General features: G+C 36.3%; 1 protein-coding gene across 2 annotated transcripts; it reads right to left on the bottom strand.

Moving 5' to 3' along the window:
* Window positions 1-2,025: 2,025 nt before the first annotated feature.
* grhl3 (grainyhead-like transcription factor 3) lies at window positions 2,026-12,379 on the bottom strand. 2 transcript variants are annotated; one of them, XM_079832582.1, is made up of 14 exons: window positions 12,246-12,379; window positions 11,141-11,227; window positions 10,325-10,541; window positions 10,066-10,145; window positions 9,799-9,949; window positions 9,230-9,341; window positions 8,169-8,263; window positions 7,048-7,206; window positions 5,809-5,890; window positions 5,455-5,588; window positions 4,656-4,782; window positions 4,462-4,547; window positions 4,286-4,350; window positions 2,026-3,066 (listed from the first exon to the last, which is right to left on the bottom strand). In XM_079832582.1, the coding sequence occupies exons 1-14, from the start codon at window positions 12,260-12,262 to the stop codon at window positions 2,949-2,951; spliced, it is 1,530 nt and encodes a 509-aa protein (XP_079688708.1). In that variant the 5' UTR covers window positions 12,263-12,379; the 3' UTR covers window positions 2,026-2,948. The 2 variants fall into 2 exon arrangements, with proteins under 2 accessions (XP_079688708.1, XP_079688709.1); XM_079832583.1 differs by having other exon boundaries at window positions 10,325-10,457.
* Between the last annotated feature and the right edge of the window lie 15,328 nt (window positions 12,380-27,707).

Here is a 27,707-nt window from a genome sequence, read left to right as displayed (position 1 = left end):
GGGTCCAGTTCTATTAGAGTAAAAAAAAACATGCATAGACAACTTCAAATTAAACCCTGCGGCAAGTGGCGACACATTGATGTCTTAAGACATGAAACGATCGGTTTCTACGAGAAACCGAACAGTATTTATATTATTATTTCACCTCATATCAGACGAATGTCATCAGCTCTCCAGACCGCCATAACTTCCTGCGAGTAAGGTCAAAATACCAGCGCGATCATAGATATATATACGTAGATTCCTCATTCGACCGATCTGCGCAGGCACATATGAGGCATCTATGTATATATCTATGATCGCGCTGGTATTTTGACCTTATTCGCAGGAAGTTATGGCGGTCTGGAGAGCTGATGTCATTCATCTGATAATAGGTGAAATAATAACTGTTGAAAAAATACTGTTCGGTTTCTCACGAAAACCGATCGTTTCATGTCTTAAGAAATCAATGTGTCGCCACGAGCCGCAGGGTTTAATTTGAAGTTGTCTATGCATGTTTTTTTTTACTCTAATAGAATTGGACCCCATTCACATGCATTATACGACTGACAGACGGCAACGGTTGGAGTTAAAAATCTTCATTTGTGTTCTACTGAAGAAACAAAGACACCTACATCTTGGATGCATTGGGGGTAAGCAGAACATTTTTTGGGTGAACTGTCCCTTTAAGGACAAAAAATGTCCCCAATGAAGCCCATTAAAACTGCAATTTTTAATTGGCAATTTTAAGGGCCATTTAACTATAAAATGATGCAGTCTTTGTTAGGCTTTCATTCTGTTGGCAAGGCTTCAAAATTTAAATTTGTACTATTGTTTTTTACCAGATGGCACCATATTCTTTTTGGCCTATAAAGCAAATAGTCAATTTATTCCTGTTTTCTTCTTCTGGATATTATAGACATTTACATTACATTTATGCATTTAGCCATAAATAGAGCCAATTGGATAAATTATGCAGCTATAATTGTGTGTGAGTGTTGGTATGGATGTCAGAGTGTGGTTTGTATGTGTGTGTGCTTGTAATATTTGAGAGAGAAATATGGCATCTAATATTGGAGAATTTGGTTTTGCACCCAAACAAAAGCTAATTTTTTGAGATATCAACCTCAAATTTGGAACGAAACTTGTTTCGATTTATGGCTTTGATTTTCTAGCAGTTTTAGAGTTCAACATGTTTCATCAAATATATATTTTATATCAAATAATGTTCATAAATAATTTTTTATAAACTTTAACCTCTCTAGCTTTTTTTGGTTTCACTTTTTACTTCAACAATAATCTGCCTAGTGTCTTCTTTAAAATGAGACCAAAGCTTCAATATATATATATATATATATATATATATATATATATATATATTAAGGTGGGTGTCCATATCTTACCCTACATATAAACATAGAATATTGACTATATTTGCTTTATTAAGTCTGTTTAAGACGCATTGCATCGATCTTGCACTGCATCGGAATTATCATAAATATGAGTTTCCTAGTTCAAATTAGGACATAATCGCCCTCTTAAGTCGTATTTACCACTGGGAAACTCTGAGATCATTTTAACACCCACGTTCTCGAGTTGGGTGGGCCATAAACTTTCAACATATGCGGAGGGGAGAACGATATTGCACTGTGATTTGCATGGTATTCTTCTTTACTTATTTTCTTTCCACGACAGCTACATCACCTTGTCGTGTCGTTAAAGAAACTTTTATAGTGCATATTTACAGGAATAATGGTTTGAAGCGTATTGTATGTTTTAGCCTACAGCGAAAATCGACTGTATTTTACTGAAATTGGCGACGTGCCAAATAAGTTTTTTCCGGGGTCGATTGTGAACATAGGCACATGAAATAGGGAAGTGCCGATTGTGGCCATTTGTGAACTTGAATTTGAGTAGGCCTAAGTTACTTGCGCTATATTTTTCATATTTCTTACTTCACCCTAATTTGTGCAAGAATTGCTGATTTACGCAAGGAAATTCAATGACAAAACAGTCCAATATGTTCTGGATTTTTGATTTTATTTTCCTTACAAAAGCAAAGGCAGTAAAAAAAAAGGAAACACAGCTTTAGTATATCAATAATGTTTGACAGCATTACAAAGCATTTGAAATGTACAAGTTTTGTGAAGCAAAAGCCCCAAAATGAAGCATTATTTAATCTGATATTTGGGCAAGTTCGATATTGCAGTGGTTCGTCCGAACTTTCTTGTTTAAATGTCGGGGGACAAATGGCCGGTTGTCCTGACAACCGTTACAGCCACACAAGATTCGAAATGTGTGGAGCCAGTTTTCAAAAAGTGATGATCGAAACACTGACAGATGCACAGCTCTTTAAGGGGGAAATGTGCAACTTAAAGATCTAAAACACTCGTGTGGGTGTGTGTGTGTTTGTGGAGCGTTTCAGATGTGAAACTAAAAGGCTGATAGTTACTGCAACCTGACTGGAAGTATGCTTAAGTAACACGCGGCAAGATTAATAAACATGCAAACCATAAAGCGATACAAACGCCTCACATCCTGACCAAGAAATGATGGGCCTATCATAAGCAGCAAAGAGGCAGCGTTTAAAAAGGCAAGTTTATCGTTGAAATAATAACATATAACTTTTTTTAAAAATCATGTCAACACACAATATAATGATAATTATGTCTATTTACAATTAATATGTACAATGTACCTTGTTGATCATAATTGCTCGCGTTATAAAATAGTTGTAGATAAAATAATTAAAAAAAAGGTACAAAAGAGGTAACTGGTATTTACACTGGTCGATATTGATATGTCTGTTGAAACTGAAAAGTATATAACTGGCAGTTGAGCTCTTTTGTTTCCATAGCGACAGTTCTGGCACCGCAGAATCTGGCTCACAGTTGTGCTTTTTCGATCGAGAGGGCAAGAGAGAAGCTGCCAGCAGGACCAGGTGTGGTCTCGCTAGTTGATGATGTCCTTTATAACTCCATTAGCGTGACCTGGAAGTGGTTGATCATAACTTCAGAGATCTCAATGAGGAAGGCCGAGTGGTTGCTGTAATGCTCGATGATGTTGTCATCCATGTTCACAAAGATCCTGTGGATGTAAGAAAGAGGATTAAAATCACTGCAATAATGATCCAATCATTGGCTCTTACGCTTTTTTCCCATTTCAATTCAAACTGCGTATTTTCGATCTAAAGTTGCTCAAAGCCACTGCGCTGTAACCCTGACGCCTGCTCGTTGACATTTGCACATCACTCCACTTTATTTCTTTTAGTCACTGTTGAGTGACACTGACTGACGTACAGATGAACTGTGCCCTACCGACTGCTGAAAGACACCTTAAGCATTCTTCTAAAGCATTCATCATTCCTTCTCTAAGGGCAGACCCTGATTTAGATCCTTGAAAACACAAATCCTTATCTCATGACTTACGCAAACAATTATTTGGCACAACAGTCGTCTCCACCGTCTAACATGTATACGACGTGCAGGTGTATGAGCGAGGTTGTGCCAGCTCTCCCAGCCCTGAGGGTGGAGGTAGTCTGATTGAAGTTTGGGGAGAGAGAACCAGCGAGAATGCGGCCCGACCTGTCCCTATCCCTCAGCCATATCACCAGCTAACGGCCTGAGGAAAGTCGAGCTCCAAGTTACACAGCTCTAGGCTAGGTTGATTAAGACAAAATACCTTTTAAAACCCTGGACATGTTTCTTTGACCCATCTAGGTCGAACGCTCCTTAAACTTTCCAGCAGGCGTGTGAAACACAGCCATATAATTATACGCTTCATTTCAGTGCCTTATACTTTATGATGCACTGAGGTGAGTTATTCCCACACGTGTTCTGAAATGTCATGGGTGATCACCAACCAAAGAGATGAATGATGTTCTCATTAGGTTGCACGTAGTGCCTCTTACACAACCAGACGCCAGTGTCGCCTTCTTATCAGAGCCCTCATCTCTACTGGTTCTCTCCGAGCTTCATAAACCACACACATACAGTGCAGTCAGATGATTCTACCTATGTTGAAATCATCCCGTCTTCCTCCTTTTGTTTCGCTTGTTTTAATTCACCCTCTTTTTTTTGAAGGGGAGCAGCAATCATCACATTCCAAACACTACAGATCTCCTGTCAACCCGGTCTGTCGACTTTGCTTCCTGGCAGCTTGTTGAGATGGAGCTCAGATTATAAGAAATGGGTTTAACAGCCGTTCATCTCTTTGAAAGAGCGTTTCGACATCCCTCTATCTGTCCCCGAACAGTCCCCGAAACGTTTTCGCCCAATGAAGTTCAGCTTGAAAAAATCTCGCTCACCCTCTTTTGCACTTCTTGAAGATTTTCCCAATGGTGTCTTCTTGCATACCGTACTTTTCTGAAATCTGAGAATGCAGAAAGAGGACATGAGTCACGTCTTGGGTACAGTTCCTCTCGAGGTTCGAAGTGAGACCTTCGCAAATATGTGTAACGGAAAGAGAGGTTGAGACACTCACCGCTTCTCTCAGGCCCTTGAGGGTTGGCGCGTTCAACATGAGGGCATCAAATACTTCCTCAGTCTCTCGTCTGACGTACAGTAGAACTGTGGAAAAAAGAAAGAATCGACTATTAACACGCTGTGATTCTTAACGCAAAACAAAGTGAGAGAGAATGTTCCTGCGTAACTAGAAAGATCTTGTGTCTTCCGTACCTCTCTGTTGCTCGTCCCGGCGGGGTTGTTTGGTCGGAGGGGAGCTGCTCTGGTCTCCGCCATCTGGGTAGCTGTTGGTACGTTTCCGTGATGTCTTGTCTATTTCCTCTAGGCTTACAGGAGGCACCTGGACAATAAAAAACAGATAAAATCAACGTTGTTCAAATGTCTCTTGCGTGTTCACATGATAGCGATATTATCAAAGTGACATCTTGAATGCGAAAAGCTGCGCCAATGCAGAACAAAGCAGTAGGGTGATCTCATGATTTCCAAATCCTTTGCTAATAAAAGCATTAATATGGGCTCTGGCTACGTGTAAAAAGGCCAAACGACGGGTGTTATGAAATGATGTTGAAATCTGGACTGTGGGAAAAAGGCCTGTCGGAACAGTCTCCATCCCTCCTCTCTTAGCCTGTGTAAACACAGCTGAAAAGCATATCTTCAACACCCTCTGAAGAAGTGTGTGCGCGCATGTGTTTGAGCTCCCACGGGTTAATCCCGGTGTCAGTCAGCATGGCCGTCCCCGTCTCAGGTGAGTTTCGCTCGCTGTCGTGTAAACTCTGGAGCGCACCAGTTAGCATGTCTGATCTCGAGATCACTTTCTCTCTCTCTTTTTTTTTCCCAAGCCCACTTCTTTCCCACCACATTTTTTCCCACACTTTTCCCATACTCTCAGCCCTCGGGGTGTTGGTGAACATGACTCGACAATGCTGCGGTAAGCCGCATATCCTAGGATGTAGGGAAGAGCATGTGTGTGTGTGTGTGTGTGTGTGTGTGTATGCGTGAAAGACAGACGTACCAGGCCACAGCGCTGCATAGTGCTGAAGTGCATCTCTGGGATGAATAAAACGGGTTGTGTGACGTGATCCTCTAGAGTTTTAAAGAAGGTAGAGTCCTTTCCAACAGAGCTGGAGACTAGGGCCTGTTTGCAACCTGAGGAGAAGAAAAACAGTTTTAATATAAAACAAAGCAACAAGTGAAAACGGTTCATACAGGCATAATTCATGAAAACTAGACCCTGGTGGAAAAAGTTTTGAGAGCCCTCTTTTACACATCATTGGCTCCAAACGGGGAAATATTTACTGTGTTCTCTTTACAATTTTGGTGTTCCCTGAGAGTCTCAGGATGTAATTATGTGACTGATGGCACTCACTATTGTTGCTGGAGTCTGCAACAGTCTTGGTTCTCCTTTTGCTTCTCTTCCTCTCCTCATCTCTCATCTTCCTCTCAGCCCCCTGCAAGCATTTGAGAGCAATAAAACATTTAGAATCTGAGCGAATTCAAAATTGCTCTGGCATATTAGGACAGCTTGTAAAACACGCAATAATACACAAAACAAAACCATTCTCTTAAATCACTGCAACTGCACAGATGCTTGGGGGTTTTAATAAAAATAAAAGAAACAAAAGGTACAACACTCTAAAAAATGCTGGGTTAAAAACAACCCAAGTTGGGTTGAAAATGGACTAACCCAGTGAATGGGTCGTTTTAACCCAGCGGTTGGGTTCAATTTTTGCTTAAACCAACCCAATCGCTGGGTTAAAATCACTTGTTTTTAACCCAGCACTTTTTAGAGTGTATTACCAGTAAGGAATATCATTATATCATTATAAATGTCTTAATTTCTTTCTCTCCTTCCATGCATAATAATGTTTATTGTGAAATATATTTAATAGGCCCTATTTATATCCCTTCTTATGAACAACTCTAGTTCAGGTGCCAGCTGTGTGGTAAATATGCATTTGATCCAGCAAGAGAAACCACAGCAATGCAGTAATGCACTCAGATCACCTTCTGCTGCTAAACCAGTCAGACGTGTTAAATCTGACCTTCCCATCATGCATTGCCCCCACACAGTCAATCAGCTAATAACTATGGCCGCCGTGGAACACACAAACGAGCTTTAAGGAGATAAGGCAGCGTGATGACTTTATCTGATCAGCTCACCAAAAGGGATCAATGGGAATCAGAAGATAGAGGTAGCAGACAGAGTGAGGGTGAGAGACATTGAAAGAGAGGAAAAAAAGAATCACAAATACTTTAGTCGGTTTTTTTTTCTGCTTCAGTGAAAACAGTTATAGCATAACTGAAAATGTGCCAGTAAGAGATCAGAGGTCAGACATGCACCGCTTTGAGGAAATAACTTAGTAGGTCATGAGTCAGGACTATGTTTTGTTTGAGAGTTAATGACGCAGTCCAAGATGAGCCAAACAAGCGACAGAAATCTAATGCACACCCTGATAATGAATCTTAATGTTTTCGTTTTCATCAAGCCTCTTATAAGATTCCCTTGTGGGTTTTGCTTTACAAATTTTTAAAAAGTTTTTAAATATACATTTTTCTTTAAAAAAATAAATAAAAAAAAGTTACACATAATTGCGCACTGGCTCACCTTATCGCAGAAGATCTTGACCTGACAAACAGCTCTGTGAATGAGACGGTTGTTCCCTGAGCTGAAATCATACGTGTCGATCTGAAGATTCAGAGGAAGACCTTTGACCCCCTTCTGCGAGGAGAAGTCAGTGCTCAGAGAGTTGATGCCAATGTGCACCTGTAAAACACATTGGATGCATGAAATCTCAGGAAAGGAAATTAGGAAGCTGGGTTTTGTTACTCAAAAAGATGACACAGTTGTACATTTAACACAGAAAAAGTAAAAGAACATGCATTGTTTAGTTCATGCGTAGGCCTGTCAAAAAAAAAAACCTATGCTTTGATAAAAGGAAGGGTCAGGGATAAGACACATTAGATGTGTCATATGCAAATACGGCATGAATGATTGTTCAATAATTCCAAATAATTTCAAAAGAAAAGGAGTGTCCATATGGAGAACGACGTGGCGTGATCCGACATGTTAGAACTGGAGGCAAAACAATAAAAAAACAATCATCTAAGTAATATGATGGATAAACTGAAGGAATAAAACATGTGCCGATGTCCAGAAATTTCTTTCTAGTTCCTCAAGGCTGGTGATTAATTTGGCACACACTGGCCCACAGAATGAGTTTTCAGATTAACATTAGAAATATTTCAATTCTATTTGGAAAAAAAAGGGTTGTTGCTACATTGCTTGGCAACCATAAACATTCTAACATTAGACTTATGAATATTTGGCAGAAGAATTGTTTATTCCAATTATTAGCTAAAGAAATGACTTTGAACACATTGCTGCCATTTAATTAAGTTCATAAAAGTGCGTTACAGTGATTGTATTCTTTCTTTCTGTCTCTGCTCCACCTGCTGTGAGTTTCGTTGTCCCACCCATCACTACCCCGGGGGCATGCTGAAATGTGCCCTATTTCTCTTTCTCTTCTTTCCTGCTTGCTTCCTTCCCTCCCTCTTTCTTTCTTTCTTTCTCTCTTATTCCCTATGATGACAGGTGCCTAAGGAGGCTGCATGCCGTAGATACCAGTGCTCTCTGACACTCCTCTAAATGATCCTCCTTTTAACCCGTCACTTAACAAAAACAAGTGACAGATGGATCTGTGCGTGTGTGCGTGTGTGTGTTTGTACCTTTGCTTCTTCATTGGTGTTCCAGATGAAGGACAGTGCGTTGAAAGCAACCTCTTCCAAATTACTCACTCCACTGAAAACTTCCTTGTAGTCAGCTGAGAGGCAATATATAAGAATGTATTAATATAAATTAAACACATAAATCAAAACCTTCCACCTTATATGACATTTGACCTTAAAGATAATGGTGGGTGCGGCTATAATTACCAGTATATAATAAAAAAACATTTTCATTTTCTTAATCAGTATATAAAATAATCAAATGTAGCCAATGAGGTAATCGAAAATATTGTAATTCAACAAATCTTTTTATATTTTAACTGGAAATAGACAAAATATTACACTGTAAAAATGGCTTTGAATAGAGCCAACTCAAATTAATCAAATTAGTTCAAACAAATGAACTTTTATGAGTATTATGAACTTGTTTCTTTTAATTTAGACAAACTTAAATTTACCCAAAACTGGGTTGGGATTTCTATTTCCCTGCATGCTTTGCCATGACACTTAAAATGGACATTAAATGCCAAAATTAAGTGTTATATAATATTTTTTTTGTGCAAGATTAAACTTAAGTGGGGGATTTAGTGGTGTTTAATGTTTTGTTATGCTAGTTTAGAAGAGTTTCTTTTATGTTGTTTTTTTTTTGTTTTTTTTGTAGGGTTACCATCATGACGACGAGTGGAGCGTGAACTTAGCTTAAGAACAGATATATATTAAATGTATTATATTTCTCATTCAGCAAGTGCTAATGCTATCAAAGCATTGTGTAACCGATTACCAAGGTGGAATTTATTGAATTAGCTAGTTAAGTTTCCACTACTAAAAATGCATTGATATTTTTAAGCTAAATGTATGAATTAGCTAACTCAAATATTTCAAGTGCAGAGCAATCAAAATGTATGATTACAAATTCTGCGTACTTAAACCTTACATTTTCTAACTTAAAATTCCTGCCTCCATTTTTTGGGAGTTTTGCCAACTTATCCGGTTTTACAGTGTAAGATTTTTTGCGCATTTTTTGCTGTTCTTTGGGTAGAGTAATAGTGAGGTATACGCACCGATATCAATCACCCTCTGTTTGACGGTAGGCTGTCGAGCGTGCCAGTGGTTCCAGTACTTCAGCTGCATCTCAGGGCTCTTGTCATTCTCAAACACAGCCATGATCACCGTCTGAAAGAGATAAAGGAAGAAAAATAAAGCATTATTAGAACCTGTTACTTTGTGGTTTTTAGAGAACGGCGACTCCCTGTAGGACAAATGCTCGTCTTTTTGCGGTTTACCAAGCGATGTCACCACACTAATACCCCTTTCTCTCTGCTTTGTCACTGACCATAGCAGTGTATGCTTTAAACAAAAGAGCCGATCTGTCACACCTTCTTATCCGTCACCTGTGTTCAGAGTCTTATATACAAAAGGCATACGAGTGGCCTACAGTTGCCCTGAATCTTCTTTGCTGTTGTGCGTCATGAATACAAAGCCACAAAATATTGTACTTCAAAAAAAGAAGCTAAATTGGCTAGTTACTCCTTCTTTTTGGAGCATGGAAAAGCATGAATTCTGACCTTCATTTCCAACAAGTATGCTATTTTAGGAATCCCCAGTGTGTGTTTATGAAAGCATAACTTACTTTTACTTTGCTGCATGACACCCCAGCATTGCTGTCCACTCCCTGCAGCTTGATGGGGTAAAACTGCCCCTTGTTGAGGTACACCATGGGTATTTCTGTAGTTTTGTGCTGGGAAGCTTGTGGGGCGCCTAGAACGAATTGGAAGTCATTCCTGCAGGGAAAAAAACAGTCAAATTAAAACATCTATCGCTTTTTATAGCTTGTATAAAGTCCCCAAATTTGTTTATAGAGTCAAAAAGACTCCGTCAGTTAAGAAGCCGGTCTCACCTGTATCTGTCTGGAGAAGAGTTGGGGTAGGAGTATACAGGGCTTGTCTGTCCCACAAACGCATTGCTGTTGCCAAGAGGCTGTTTTTTGAAGAAAACAAACAGATGTGTCATAAATCGATGGTAATTATAGACGACAACGCATTCATGGAATTTCGATTTGTTGTAATGGCTCAGAAACGACAAAAAAGACATACAATTATTCATATACTTTTAAATAAAAAGTATCATAGTATTAATATAAATGTGTGTATGCAAACCTCAGGTGTGACCTCCAGAAAGGGTTGATGAGATGGCCATGATTTCTGTGACGGTGGAGGGAGGAGGGACTCCAAGATGTTGTTGATGTTGACCGGGTAGCTGTCAGTGCCCGCTAATGGTTGCTTTACGTGGCTGAAGGGAATATTGTCAGAAAGAATTTTCATGATCTGAGCGTTCTCCAGTGTGGCCAGCTCAGGGGAAGAGCTGTTGGATGTCCTAAGGGATAAATGCCATTACATATTGTGAACTTTCTAGTTGTACATTATATGGTAGTCAATCCGTAATGCTATTTACACAAGGGAATCTGTTACCTATCTAAACAATGCCGACAAAAAAAAAAGTGTTAAAGTCAATAAAAGCTTTGCTCAATCTCTGCATTGTTTATGGAGCTTTCTTTCCGTGAAAAGCAAAGCCAAACACACTGGGCGGGAGCTGTTTGCTACCTAACGCTGATTTTCTTTTTTTTCTTTCTCACTGTTTGAGTTTCTCGGCAGGGTTTGACATCAGGGAGACCAACGAGCTCTATAGGCATAGCTATTTTTCACTTGCACAAAAGGGTGCTGTGCAGTGACTCAGTCGTTTTTGGGATGGGTTGAAGAAGAGGATTAAAAGCTGAACCAGCTCTGACCTCAGACAATCTTTGGCTAAATTACTCAACCTAGCGATATACTGGATGGGGGAAATGTGACATTTACATCTGGATGATTTAGCACTGTTGTGACATATATTCGTCTTGCCTTCCGTCTAATGCTACTGACACTGTATGTGTAAGCATTTGGATTCATAAATCAAAAAAACGATATGGTCAAACGTACCTGTCCTCGTAAGTCCAAGAGTCCATCATGTAATTGTCCGGATAGCGTAAGTAGTTGAAACTCTCGTTCTGTTGTACCATGAGAGCCCTAGGGATAGACAGCATAGATAAAACACCAAGCATTCCCAAGAGCAGCAACATAGTAACTAGCGTGATGTATGGCAAAATGATTTAATAACAGCTTTAAAGGCCACAAAAATGTGCCTCTGGTGCGCATACGATGCTCAGTGAAGATGCGAGCTGCTCTTCATCTAGCCGTCAGACTTCAAACCTATATAATGCCATCACAAAATGTGAAGACAAAACATCTGACTCTCTCTTCTCACCTACACTTGTAACGGATCAACGGTCAGAAGCAAAGCCTAAGCGAAGGAACTTAATTTTAACGTAACACAAGCACCGTAAATAATAGACAAGGATTTGAAGAACTCCTCAAACGGTTTGATTTGTTTTGGGACTTTCAAAAGAACTCCAAACTACTAGGATTAGCAATGAGGTGGTCTGCTTTGGTAAGCTGAAGTGCAAACAGAGCTGTTTAGGCACCTGTGCTCACATTTAATGAATGAGCGTTTTCCGTTCATTCCTTTAAACAAATGAAAACTTCCAGATGAGGAAAAATCCCTATTAAATAAATACCCTTATTTACGAATTCTAGGCACCTGCATGTTGACATAGACCTGACATAGACTGATGTGTTTTTGGTTTTATGCACTCGGGCCCTTAGGACAGTTACATCAGGCTGTCTGTGAGCGAGAGAATGCGTGTTTGGGTGCTGGTGTCAATTTTCAGCAGAAATTATCTTCATGTTCTCATTCATGTGGGGACCCGTTAACACGTGAGCAGAGGGAGAGTGGGAGAAGAGCGGTGAAACCGCAAACTATAACACAACCCACACAAAAAAATCTGATGAATCATATGAAACGAAATGCATTTGTTAGTCCTGCGCTAACGGCTCTTTTGAAAATGTCTAGACAGTGGCTGATTTTAAGAATAAAGGTATACTCTTCATCTAAAAAAAAAAAAAAACTGGCATGTGTTCAACAAAAAAAAAAAGCCCTAGACCATAAAATCTAATGGAAATAAATGTAACAAATAATGACACTTACTCAATCTCCTTGGTCATGACTCTTCCGACAGGCAGTGGTGATAAAATCCTTAGTTTGTTATCTTGTCTCTTCTCCCAGATGTGCGTACGTCTGGTCGAAAGTGTGTCTGTGTGTTTATATCCTGACAAATGAAGTGGTTTGATTTGAATCTAAATCGTCTCACTATTTATCCAGGTTGCCTTCTTTGCTCTGATTGGCTGCCAGCCTGAAACAGGTGTGTGATAGGACAGGTGTATCCTCCCTTGCTGGAGAGAAACTTCAGCATGTGTGTGAGTGTGTTTTGAGTGTGTGTGTGTGTGGGGTTGGGGGGGGGGGGGGTGTAACTCATTAACACTCATATAAAAGACTGAGAGTCTGCAGCCACAGGTGTGAAATGCATCTGATTTGGGATCAGAAACCAAAGGCACATGTGAAAGAGCAAGGTTTTAACATGCAAATGAAAGGTTGTGTCATTCTCTCAATCTCTAATAGAAGGTTTTGGCTGCGTGGTTTTTATGGCTTTTTCCCATTAATTGAAATTATGTCCCCCTTGTTTTTAAACGCATGATTTGCAGAGAAAAATTCTGCCATGTCAGAATGATATTAAACATGCCTCTGTATCTCAGATGGGAACTAATGCAAACAGATAAAGGACTGCATATGCACCTTTTAAAATCACATTTTATTTTGCATTTTGGTTAATATGAATGATTTTTTTACACTGATTTTTTTTATTTATTAATGAGCAGGATAAGATGTGCACAATGTTTTCAATCTTTGCATCATTTCTTTGTGCACAAATAAACAACAGACATATTCGCATGTATGTGTGTCTATTAATCGGAGTTTTGTTAACACCTGAAGGTATCTGGCATTGTGTCACAGAGGGTGCGTGCTCTGCGGCCTGCCTTCGCACACACCCACACAGTTTCACACACGCACACACACGCATCAGACCCCTCAGGCATCTTGCAGTTGAACCAAAAAAAATGTTCAGAAGAAATAGATTTTAAGAAGTAAGGAAGGAAGTCAGGACTGCTGATAACCAATCAGTGGTTTACTGTAAATCAGTGTGAGTTCCTGGACACGCATGCGATTTTCATATACTTTAAAGAGCTGTGATTATATGGTGTAGTAACTTTCCATTTGCATTTGAAAACCAATACGCTGGGACAGTGCATATCACATAAACATTCATCAAATATTGCATATTTTATGTCTGTTAAAATAAGAGATTGGCGGTTTCTCACTAATAGCAAGAACCATGTGTCAGGAAAATCTCATCATAAAAGACATCTTATCCCAATTAGATTCAAGTGAAAACCAAAGGATAAGCCATCGGGATTCCTATCCCTATACTTAAAGCAGCAGGTGTGAACAGCCACGTTGAGATCCGTTGTGTTCTTCTGGAAGTGTGAACGTAAAGGGAAAGAGCCATTCGATTGAGAAGCTTTTCTAAAGGGATCATTTCACACCTAGAAACCATGCCAGAAAACCCAGAAACCAGAGTAAATGCTCCATCGCTGAGGCCTATGTAAGAGAAAGCAGGAGATAGAGAAAGAAAAAGGAGGGAAATGAATGTAAGAAGAAGCCACGAGAGGGTCACTATCACACCCTCTTGTCTTTTCACGGTTTCTATTGTGATTCTCTCAAGGTGTGACAAAAAACACTGTTTTAGCAATCACAGCTTTAAATCCATTTTATAATCAATGTATGAATGAACATGAACCACACTTATTTACATAATAAAACGGTATTCTGATATCTCTGGATCTGGAATGTGTCAAAACCCACAGCATAGTGCTGCCCATATTGATAAAATAGAATATAAAGTGGCGCTCAAAAGTCAGAGACCAGTGTAAATTCGTCTATTTTGCATCTTCTAATTGAATGCACGTTCACCATTACAAATGATATGCTGATGATATCCTCCAGCATGACTTAAGATGATCCAAAGAACATCTGACTGACTGTACAGAGTCACATGATCAATATGGCACATTCGCTTAGATTTATAATGAGACTTTTGTACCCCGCTGTATGACTGGATGATATTTAAGCACACGTCATCTTCATTTTCCATATGAACTGTACATCACATGAGCTAAATATTGCTACTGTACACTCAGAGTGTCAGTGTTTGCGGTTTGCAAACAGTGTTAAAGAGTTTAAAGCAGTGAGAACAGGATTGTGCGCACCTGTTCATGCATCACACGCTGATCTGCACTAGCATTATATCAACTATTGTGGCTGGTTTACATATTAAATGAGAAGAATAACTAAAAAGTACATCCGGAAAGTAGGCTACTGGCAGCTTATCACCTGGACATTATCCAGTAATTTTATGGACATTTCCATTAACCCTGAAACACAGTTCAAAATTCTAAATACAGGTAAAACACCTGTAAAAAAAAAGAAATATGGAAAAAATAATACAGTATTGCGCCGGATTTCTTTTAGAGATTATATATAAATGTAATCCAAACAGCAGAATCCACCACAATCTACAAAATCTACCGTAGCACTAGGGCTGTGCGATATTGAAGAAAAATGCGATATGCAATACCTTGTTAAATAATGCGATATTCGATATTCGATATGCGATACGATATTGCTTTAAGTGTGTAAAATCTATTTAAATTATATATATAAAAAATAAAATAAAAAAAAAGAGAATTATACCATTTATGTGTTTCACATTCTTACTGGGAAAAGAAAGCATCGCTACAACTTCTGAAAGTGACCTGCAGTGTTAGCAAAAATAAATGTGATAATATAATTTTAACATCAATGTAAACAAACAAAAAATGTAATACCAATATTTCAACACCAAAAACTCTTTGCTTGACTTGGTAAAATATAGTTATATCAACCAGGGTGGACGATTATTTTTGTCATTTTAATTTATCTTTGTTATTAAAAATAAGAACTAAAAATGGTAGTCTTCACATGAATTAAATATACACTGATCCATAATAAAGCTACAAAGATTATTCAGCCAAGAGCACTGAGTGATTTTCTCTTTTTCTTTTGTTGTTTGACAGACAGCGGCGGGTTTACTGTATTAGCGGGTTTGCTGTATTAGCAGGTTTGCTGTATTAGCAGGTTTACTGTATTAGCAGATTTACTGTATTAGCAGGTTTACTGTATTAGCAGGTTTATTGTATTAGCAGGTTTACTGTATTAGCGGGTTTACTGTATTAGCAGGTTTACTGTATTAGCGGGTTTACTGTATTAGCGGGTTTACTGTATTAGCAGGTTTACTGTATTAGCAGGTTTATTGTATTAGCAGGTTTACTGTATTAGCAGGTTTACTGTATTAGCAGGTTTACTGTATTAGCGGGTTTACTGTATTAGCAGGTTTACTGTATTAGCGGGTTTACTGTATTAGCAGGTTTACTGTATTAGCAGGTTTACTGTATTAGCAGGTTTATTGTATTAGCAGGTTTACTGTATTAGCAGGTTTACTGTATTAGCAGGTTTACTGTATTAGCGGGTTTACTGTATTAGCAGGTTTACTGTATTAGCAGGTTTACTGTATTAGCAGGTTTACTGTATTAGCGGGTTTGCTGTATTAGCGGGTTTACTGTATTAGTGGGTTTACTGTATTAGCAGGTTTACTGTATTAGCAGGTTTACTGTATTAGCAGGTTTACTGTATTAGCGGGTTTACTGTATTAGCGGGTTTACTGTATTAGCGGGTTTGCTGTATTAGCAGGTTTGCTGTATTAGCAGGTTTACTGTATTAGCAGATTTACTGTATTAGCAGGTTTACTGTATTAGCAGGTTTATTGTATTAGCAGGTTTACTGTATTAGCAGGTTTACTGTATTAGCGGGTTTGCTGTATTAGCGGGTTTGCTGTATTAGGGAGGTTTACTGTATTAGCGGGTTTACTGTATTAGCAGGTTTGCTGTATTAGCAGGTTTACTGTATTAGCAGGTTTGCTGTATTAGCAGGTTTGCTGTATTAGCAGGTTTGCTGTATTAGCAGGTTTGCTGTATTAGCAGATTTACTGTATTAGCAGGTTTGCTGTATTAGCGGGTTTACTGTATTAGCGGGTTTACTGTATTAGCAGGTTTACTGTATTAGCGGGTTTACTGTATTAGCGGGTTTGCTGTATTAGCGGGTTTACTGTATTAGCGGGTTTACTGTATTAGCAGGTTTGCTGTATTAGCAGGTTTACTGTATTAGCAGGTTTGCTGTATTAGCAGGTTTACTGTATTAGCAGGTTTGCTGTATTAGCGGGTTTACTGTATTAGCGGGTTTACTGTATTAGCGGGTTTACTGTATTAGCAGGTTTGCTGTATTAGCAGGTTTACTGTATTAGCAGGTTTGCTGTATTAGCAGGTTTACTGTATTAGCGGGTTTACTGTATTAGCGGGTTTACTGTATTAGCGGGTTTGCTGTATTAGCGGGTTTACTGTATTAGCGGGTTTACTGTATTAGCAGGTTTGCTGTATTAGCAGGTTTACTGTATTAGCAGGTTTGCTGTATTAGCAGGTTTACTGTATTAGCAGGTTTACTGTATTAGCAGGTTTGCTGTATTAGCAGGTTTACTGTATTAGCAGGCTGTCACTTTAAGACCAAATGCACGGATCCTATTGACACGCATTCGGTTTCTTTCCCCAGCTGATATTGTTCACTTAAAGCATAACCGACTGTGTTTACATGAATACTCATCAAGACAGCCATTTTGACATAACTGTGTGTGTATTTGACAGTTCGAGTGTGTAAAAAGACACAAAACAGAACTGAAGGGATCACATGCTTTCAGAGAGGCATGTCATACAGCAGACAGCGCGAGACTATAAGGAGTCGTTTTTCGCAAGTTATTGCATTTAATAACTCTTTTTAACATCAAGCAAGTCACTTAAGTAACAGTCGTGTGCCCAGTCTATTCTCTGCTATATGCGTCGACCTAAAACATACACTTAAAATCATTCAGATATCGCGTACCGTTGCGATATGCATATCGCAATATGTACATTTGCGATATTTCGATAATTTCTATATATTGTGCAGCACTATTCTTTTTTGTAAATGACTTACTAAGTAATTACTTAGTAAAATGCATATAATGTAAAGGTGAAATCTCACTTGGCTTTGAACTGATTTTGTTGAAAAAGGCTCTCGGGTTCCTTTAGTGGAAAAAGGTCTATACGAAATGCCATTTGAGATGTGTTTGAAAGGAGAAAGATTCAGCTCAGTTGTGATTGCACATTTAAACTTCCTCTTAGTCCAAAATCAAGTGCTGTGTGACTCAATGAAACTGATGTTACCCAAGATGTGCTGGAAATGTCTTGGGGTCAAAACCTCAGATCACTCTGCTTCATTCATGAGGGATCAGGACACACGCACATATTGTAATGGTAAAATAGGTGGTAGAGGTGTGGCTTGTAATATCTATCAGTCAGAGCTAAGCAGTTTCATTCACACACACACACACACACACACACATTCACACACACGTTGGGTTTTCGTGTTTTATGGGGACTTAGACATACTTATTTTCATACTGTACAAACTGTATTCTATCCCCTAACCCTAAATCTTCTGCAGTTACATTTTCAAAAAACATCACTTAATATGATCAATAAGCTGTTTTATAAGCAAAAATTCCCTCACAAGGACAAGAATTTTCGGATATTGGCATCTTTGCGGGGACATTTTGTCCCCATAATTTTGTTACCAGGACCACACACACACATGTGTTTTCATGTTTTATGGGGACATTACATACTGGCTACACCCTACCCATCACAGAAAACGTTCTGCATTTTAACATTCTCAAAAAAACATCACGTATGATTTAGCTGTTTGACCAAAAATTAGGATATTGCCACTTTTTAGGGGACAAAAAAAAAGCCCCCACAAGGACAAGGATTTCGGATAATTCCTTACTGTCAGAAGATCTCAAAAGTTTCTTACAGTCACACTATCTTCAGGTTTCTCCTCAGGCTACATTGTGACTGAAGGATGCTGAGTGTTAAAACACACACTGACATACCTGCAAGTTACAATTGTCTCATATTTCCTTCAGGGATTTTGCCTGTACATAAATGTTGTAACAGAAGAACAAATGACACATATAGTCTCAATAGCACCAACAAAGATGAAATACTCATCAGACAAGTGAAACTATGCCTCTATGTGTAAAAGAATGAGATTATCCGTTTGGTTAACATTGTGAAAATTGTATTAATAAATCTGTAACAATGTTATTTGAGATATTTTGAGGATCAATTTAAATAAAGAAAACCTTTTTTAAAGCAATCTTTCTAGAATTAGAGAACTTTTGAATGTGTTTTTTTTTTGTCAAAAATCTGCCAGAATTTCTCTATTTTGGGCTACTCGAATGAATTAATTTAGAAGTTATTTGTTTAACATCAGGGAATGTAAAAAAGTTTACTCGCTGTCATGTGTACAATCTGAAGTGTTTAAAATACATAATCATTGTTCCCAATACTGCTGTCATGCCAGCATTGTTACAGAACAATTCACAAAACAGCAAAAAACATCAGAAATGTCATTTATTTTAAGACTTTTTTACATCATCAGCGAGCAGCTTTATTACACCAAACTGGTTTTAAAAAAATTTCTAAATTCAATGTTAATTGATATGCTAAAAATATGTAAACAAAAGTTTGAAGAAATCTGACTTATCATCGACTTGTTGTTTCTTGACAAAATAAAGGATTTAAAGAATCACAGAGTGTGTTTTACAGCAGCACACAGACACACACACACACACACACACACATTGTGCTGTTATGTTTAATGGGGACTTTCCATAGACATAATGATTTTATACTGTATAGACTGCATTTTCTACCCTTAACCCTAAACCTACCCATCACAGAAAACTTTCTGCACTTTTACATTTTCAATAAAATGTCCCGGCAAGGACAAGGATTTCGGATATATCCATCTTTGTGTGTTTACCATAATGTAGGGCTTACCAGGACACACACACACACACACTGTTGGGTTTTTGTGTTTTATGGGGACATTCCATAAACATAATGATTTATGTTAACCCTACCCCTAAAGCTCCTGCATTTTTACATTTTCAAAACACATCACTTAGTCAAATTGGATATTGCCATCTTTGTGAGGACATTTTTGTTTACCAGGACCACACACACACACACACACATGTAAAGTTTGTGCTGTCAGTGTTTGATTTCTGTCAGCAGATCTGGTGAGGAGTAATAGAAATCCTGACAGTCACTAAGCTCTTGTGATGGTCTGTGGGATTCTCACTGGGAACTGGCAGCAAAAGTGACATTAATGCCAAACAATCCATCATAACACCAAATAAAAGAGGGAGACAGAGAGCAGTTCACTGTTCCCTCGTGTGATAGGCATCTGCCTCTCTCTCTTTTACTTTTCCCTGGATGAGTTAAGATGTTCCCGTGGGATTGTGAGGTTCCTGCGCTTTCCAGGATTCGTTACCACATTGGGAACAGCAATAGAAACGAAACATGTCAAGACCCCGCATGCAAACGCTAGCACACATGCTTATTGTAAATAACCTTGGAAACATGTCCAAACCATCGCCCTGCTACCCTTTAACACGCACACATATGCCCCTCTTCTCACACACACACACACACACACACACACACGGCATCCTTAAAATCTACCTACACTGAAACAATAATCCCATCGCCACTTCCTACTCCTCAGATAAAATTTGCAATAACTTTTGTTCTAACTTTAGAGAGCACACACACCTCTCCCGTGTGCAACACTAAATCTCTCACCCAGTTTCACTCTACAAGTCCTGTCTTGTTGAAGAGAATGCAAGACAAACAGCAGAGAGAGAAAGTGAGAGGAAGAGAGTCTCAACTCTATTTACATAAATGTGCTCATTAAAACAGAATTAAGTTGTGTAGCTCAGATTACTACAGAATGTATATTAGATGTTACATTAAATGTCCTTGTAAAGATGATACATTTTTAAAAAATCAAGTAAAGTAAAATTTCATATAATTTTACCACAATTATCTACTACGAATTTTATGAATGTGTAATGTCAAGCACAAAGCAGGGTTATTATAATTGACTGAAACTATACAAAATGTTGCTAATCATTAATAAAATTTAAAAAAGCAAATGTATTATTTATTTCAGCTAGTTGCCCAAGCACCATTTCACTAAAATAACAAAAAAATGAAAAATAATTAATAAAAACTATACAAGTGACAAAAAAATACTAAAATGGCAAATTGGCAAGTTGGAAAAATACTGAACAAATACATAAAATAAGGCTGTTTTTCAAAACATAATTGTTTGTTTTTGCATGTTAAAATTTTTACAGTTCTGTTAACGAAATACAATAATAATTAATCAAATAATATTAATTATTAATAATATTTTTGTTGAATTTAGCTGAAATGTATTATTTATTTCAGCTAGTTGCCCAAGCAACATTTCTCATTTTCACTTAAATATAAAAATACATTTCTGAAAATAAAAATAATTCATAAAAACTATATAGACATATTTAAACACACACACACTAAATTAATACAAATGACAATAAAACACAAAAAAATTACTAAAACTTAAAATGCAAGTTCACATTTTGGACATAAAAAATAAAATAAAAAATAAATTTAAAAAATATATATTCTTTATATTATTCAAAAATGGCAAATTGGCAAGTTGGACAAATACTGAACAAATACATAAAATAAAGCTGTTTTTCAAAACATAACTGTTTGTTTTTGCATGTTAACATTTTTACAGTTCTGTTAATGAAATAAAATAATATTAATTATTAATAATATTTTTGTTGAATTTAGCTGAAATGTATTATTTATTTCAGCTAGTTGCCCAAGCAACATTTCTCATTTTCACTAAAATATAAAAATAAATATCTGAAAATAAAAATAATTAATAAAAACTATAGACATATTTAAACACACACACTAAATGAATACAAATGACAAAACACGCAACAAAACTACTAAAGCTTCAAATGTGAGTTCACATTTTAGACATAAAAAATAAAATAAAAACATTATATTCTTTTTATTATTCTAAAATGGCAAAGTTGGAAAAATGCTGTACAAATACATAAAACAAAGGCTGTTTTTCAAAACATAATTGTTAGCGTTTGCATGTTAACGTTTTTACAGTTCTGTCAAATGTCAGTCCCTTGGTGTGCAATATCATCAGAAGTCAACGAGGAAAGTCTTCACATTCAAAATAACAAAAACAAGAGAATTTGCTGATTTGTATGAAGCAAGTTACGCTATTTAACATGCTGACCACAACTCAAATCATAACCCAGATTTTCTATAAATCCTTTATATACAAGCCCTATTCTTTACATATTTCTTTATACATACACTGATAAAAATGATTCTGTGGTGAATAAATACTTCAGAAAATACTACAGAAAAAAAACAAATGTCATTTCTACATTAAAAATTTTGTTCAGGCAAGAATAATAATAATTAAAAAAAGTTAATTCTATATTAGTACTCAATTCAAGCCTGTAGAAATGAAGGCGTAAATATCAACATTATAAAATTAAGTAAAACCTTTCTGATATTGGTGTTCCCATCATGCACTGAGGTTTGAATAATTAATGAGGTAGATTTTTTTTGCTGTTTTCCAGATGTATTTACACGGTTTTATCATTGCGTTTGATGTGAGGTTTAGTATGACATTAGGGTTCATTTTTTGAATCAAAATGACATATCTCAAATGTTTCGAAGTAAAGCAAACACTTTAAAGGTGTGGTTTCATTCAGTGTTATATTGTTTGAGTAAAAAGTATTTGAAAGGAAACTTCCAACTAAGTAGAAATGACTCAACCTTTTACTGGCCAAGTTAAAACGACTTATTTTCTTTAAATAAGAACATTTAATTAAACTTTTATTTTAAATCGTTATTTTTTACTTAACTCCGTTAAGTAGAGTGCACTTAATTCCATATGTGAAATGTACTTAAAATAAAATATGCGTGCAAGAACTTGACAAAGAAAAAATAAGTACATTTTACTTATGCCGTGGAGTCCAAAGTGAAAATGCCTGTATTTCACATTATTTCAAGTGATCATCGAGTGCAATTATGATTTATTAGTGTATGGCATTTCTTCTTTTTGCTTTGACTTCATGATCATGACTTCACAAACGTTACATTCATTCTAATTTATAAATTAGATTAGGACCGCCTAAAGCGTTAGGCGTTTGTTTCTTTTGATTCATCATAATTAATGACTTCCTCTGTATATTACTGTATTTAATCCCAAGGAATAATGGGCTAGGAAGAAGACTGTAGTCTAGAGAAGCTCTGTGGATTATCCAGTGAGGTTGAGTCATGGAGTGAAAGAATGCAGAATGCACCTGTTCAGCTTTAACACCTGCTGAAGAACAGGGACAAATGCTGCATGTCATTATGTCTTTAGGAAAACACGCCTGCAAATGAAAGGATGGGGCAAAGGAGAGAAAGGGGCAAACGTGTATAAAGCGGAGGAGGCAGAGAAGCAAAAAGTGCCCCGCAGTAACACAACAGGTTCAACCTGAACTGAATGCTAACAAAGGCTATGATTACAAGGTGCTGAAAAAATGAAGGAAGAGACAAACTAACAGAAAGAAAATGAAACGGGGCCTTTTGTTCCGACGCGATGGCTTTTGAAAAGTCAGGGCTCATGGTGGAAGGCTCCTATTCCCCTGCGCCTGTGTGTCTGTCTATATGTCCATCTCTTCATCTGGATTAACCTCTCTTCACCACACTGACAAGAAGACGGTTAGCGCAAGTCTGCACAAACAAACCATTATCGCATCAACACTGACCTGAAGACACACACGTTTGCTTAGCTATTTAGAACATCCCCTAAAAGAACAAGTTATGTTCGGAAACACTTTATTTTAGGGTTCAATCCTCGCTATTAATTAACGTTGCTTATTAGCATGCATAGATAGTGGCTGTTTATTAGCACATATAAAGCACATATTAATGCCTTATTCTGCATGACCATATTCTACATCCCTTAATCCTACCCAATACCTAAAAATAAAAGTTATAGTTTGAAAAATGACATTATATAGTTCATTTAATGTTATACTTTATTTTTAAATACTATATTTCATTGTTTTAAGTGAACTCATAAACATGCATGTAATAATGCAGATGTAAAGATTAAGTTCATAATGGTTTATTTAGTCCTTTATGGGATGCTGAAATAATGAAATGCACAAACAGTATTTTACTTTTTTTGCCATATATATATATATATATAAATCTGGCAAAATTAAAAGAAAAATATTAAAATACTTACTAATACTCAATGTTAAGTGGTCTCTTAATTTTTTCCAGAGCTGTATACACACACACACACACACACACAAGTTATATATGTAGTTTGATATATTTAATTTATTAATTTATATAATACATTATATAGTTTATTTCATTTTATACTTTACTTTTAAATACTGTATTTCATTCATTTAAGCTCATGCATACACTAACCTACTAGAACTCATCATGCACACAAACACACTTTGACATGTAATCACAAAAATAATTGTTTTAATTAATTTAATTTTGCCAGATTTATATAGTTATCTATAGGATATATCTATTTTCTTATATAAAATAAATAAAAAAGATAAAATAATTAAAAACAATAAAAATACAATTAATGAAGATAATAAATAAAAATACACAATAATAACCTACACACACACCCCACACACACACACACACTTTTATTACTGATATATATATATATATATATATATATATATATATATATATATATATATATATATATATATATATATATATATATATATATATATATATATATATATATATATATATATATATATATATATTAGGGCTGTCAAAAGATTAATCGCGATTAATCGCATCCAAAATAAAAGTTTGTGTTTACATAATATATGTGTGTGTACTCTGTTAATTATTATTTATATATAAATACACACACAAGCATGTATATATTTAAGAAAAAAATATTATTTTTATATAAAACATTTATATTTATATATATAATAGATTATATAAATGTATATACAGTATATACATGCAAATATTTCTTAAATATATACATGAATGTGTGTGTATTTATATATAAATAATAATTAACAGAGTACACACACATATATTATGTAAACACAAACTTTTATTTTGGATGCGATTAATCGCGATTAATCTTTTGACAGCCCTAATATATATATATATATATATATATACACACACACACCCACACACACACAAATTAATGATGCAGCAAATCCATTCTCTCTTTATTTTAAAATTAAATGTTTCAAATTTTGCCATCGGTAAATTCTATGATTGGTTTATGAATGGTCTGTGGACCAAAGCAAACAAGCATGAGTATCATAGTATCATTCATGAGTATTCCGACAATGAAAAACACCCTTAACAATTTGAAATACAAGAAATCCCATTATATATATATATATTGTTTAGCATAATAACATGTATTAGCCGCCAATGCACATTTTGTTTCAGCAGACTCCATAAAATGTAATATCTACTTTGTTGGGGTGTAACAATATATCGTGTCACAATATATATAATGGATAGTGACGATATATATTGTGTATAGTTCACCCAAAATGAAAATTAGTGTGTGAGAAAAAAAAGTTGAAAAGTTTACAGAGTTTTAGTGTCAATACTACATTAAACGATTATATATAATGTTGAATATAATGTATAATAATGCAATGGTGGAATATTTGTGGGTCCTGATAACGTCAAATGTCTTGGCCTGAATTATTTTAAATACATCTAGTCAGTGACAGAGTGCAAGTATATTTATTATAGCATATGTATTTTTTCAGGATCATGAATATTTTATTGTTGTGTCACCATTGTCCTGTGTATTGGGTTACCAGCTCCAAGTCCAAGCCGATTCATTCCCACCCCCAATGTAATACCAAATTTAGCATTTTAATCAACAGTACATTTTTTGTTATCGTGAGGTTGGTATCGTGATATTTATCGAATCGTGACATTGGGGTATCGTTACACCCCCACTGCTCTGGCATGCAGCATACATCAAATGAAAAATATATATGAAATGTTTCTAAAGTGCTGCATTGTGCTGCCCCTCTCACTTTCAACTTTGCATTTGTGTATCCATCACCTAATTATTTGTATATATAAAGCTATTGCATTCTTGTTGTGAGAACATTTTAATGAGTCTTTCTAAGACAAATGTTATGACACATGATGAAGGAATGGTTACACCCTGTTATCCTCTAATGGCTGTCATTCTGATTAAACGAGTCACAGGTGCGTTATGCTTCATTTCTCCCTCATGGCTGCGCTCACATTTGGACTGAGGTGTCATTGTCATTGTTGTCTTTTGGATCAATGTTTAAATACCTCTGTGCGTACCAAGGCAAGTCTAAACCTGTGGAAGTTTTAGGAAAAGCCTGCCTTACCACAACCCTCTAACGAACCTTCATTCCATCGCAAAAAAAAAAAAAAAATCAGGTATCACCAGAAACCCACTTCCGGAGGAAAATGGGAAGGCCAAAAATAGAGTGACATGTGGCTACCCTATTTTTTTTTTTTTTTTTTTTTTTTTTTTTTTTGTAATTGCTGCTGCAATCGCTAACGTTCACACATTCTTGACTAATGAAACAGAACAGACTTTATTTGCTATTTCAAAACCCATTTGTTTTCATTACCTTTGGTCTGTAACTAACGTTTTTCATGCTGGAGGAGATTTTAAAGACAGCCACCCACATATGACAACACAAAGAAGCGACATTAACACAGAATTTCAGGTGAGAGAGTGTGTGTAGAGCCACTCGACTGTGATAAACTCATTTGCATGGCCCCATACAGTCTTTGACGAAGAATGATCTATTTCCAATAAAGTTTTGTTTAGTATGGGTGTCTAAGTCAAACCAGCCAGAGTAACATGAAGAAAACATTACCTTTCAAGTGAGAAAGGCTGCAAAGGAAGACTAAAGTGCCATTAAAGTATGAGCCTGCAGGTAGCATGAATAAAGGTAGAGTTGTAGAAACGCCTGATTTAGAGGGAGGAAATGCAGACAACTGGTCTGTCAGCTTGTCTGAATAACCCCTTGAGCACACACACACTCACGCACTTACACAGTCACACATGTCTGGTCCACTATCTTTGTGGGGACTCTCCATAGATGTAATGGTTTTTATACTGTACAAACTGTATATTCTCTCCCCTTACACTAACCCTACTCCTAAACCTACCAATCAACTTTCTGCATTTTTACATTTCCAAAAAAACTAGTTCTGTATGATTTATAAGCTTGTTTCATCATGAGAACTTCCATTTTAGGTCCCCGCAGTGACACGAGTCCCCATGAGTCAGTGTGCATTCAGGGTGAAGTCCCCACCGGAATAAAAATGTCCCCGCAAAAACAAAGATTTTGGATATTGTAATCTTTGTGGACTCTTTTTCCTCATAACATAGAGTTTACTAGGACCTCACACACACACACACACACACATACAGTATCATGGAAGCATAAAAGGATCAATAGGTCATGAAGTCATAAAAATAATCATAATATGTGCCCTCAACATGTCTGTATAATGACATATAATCTTTTTCTATTGTTAAAATGAGTAAAAAACAACAACACTTATTATCATTAAGATTAGCAATTGCAAAAAGTCTAGCAAATTACAATCATTATAAACAAGACAAATAGTCCTGGAAATGTTGGGTGAGAAAAGAGTTGATAATAAAAGACTGTGACGTTATCTCTCCTGAAACTCTAGAGGAGACAAGTGCAATCTTTTTTGAGGAAAAAAATCAGAGAAATAGGAGACCTGAGATCTATTCATCTCAATGCTGTGCAGTTGGGGGAAAAAAATGTTTTCCTTCTTATCAGATGCATTGTTGCAAACATGCTGCACATTATATTATTACCCTTATTATGTTCCAAACCCATGGCTTTCTTCCTTCTGTGGAACACAAAAGGAAAATTATGTTTTTTAATAGCATTGAAGTCATTACTCACTGAAAGCCATATGCCTTCAGAAGACTTGGAATAAAGCAAAAAAAAATTGACCACTTTAATGATGCTTTTGCATCTTTTTTAAAGCTTTAAAGCTGCACTTTAACTGCAAATGCATGGAAAGGAAGGAGATCTTTTTTTGAGTTCCATCAAAGAAATTCACCCATAACAGTTCATGTTCTTACTTATTTTACTCAATGTTTTGTGAAACATTTTTACATAAATACACAGTAAAAAATATTTTTTTTAAATTAAAAAATAATTTTTAAGGGAGTATAATTTTTTTTTATTACATTTTATAGTTGTGGTATCAGTGAAATATATAGGAATTGAGTAAACAAAAAAACAAAAAAATGGAAATATATGAATGACTACATTTGATATATGACAAATACAACTAAGAAGACAAAACAAGTTAAGGTAACTCAAATATTTAAGTAAGCCAATTTAAAAAAACA

Source organism: Gobio gobio (genome assembly GCF_949357685.1).
Source record: "Gobio gobio genome assembly, chromosome: 13".
Classification (NCBI taxonomy): Eukaryota; Metazoa; Chordata; class Actinopteri; order Cypriniformes; family Gobionidae; genus Gobio; species Gobio gobio.
This window is presented reverse-complemented; position numbering and strand designations above follow the sequence as displayed.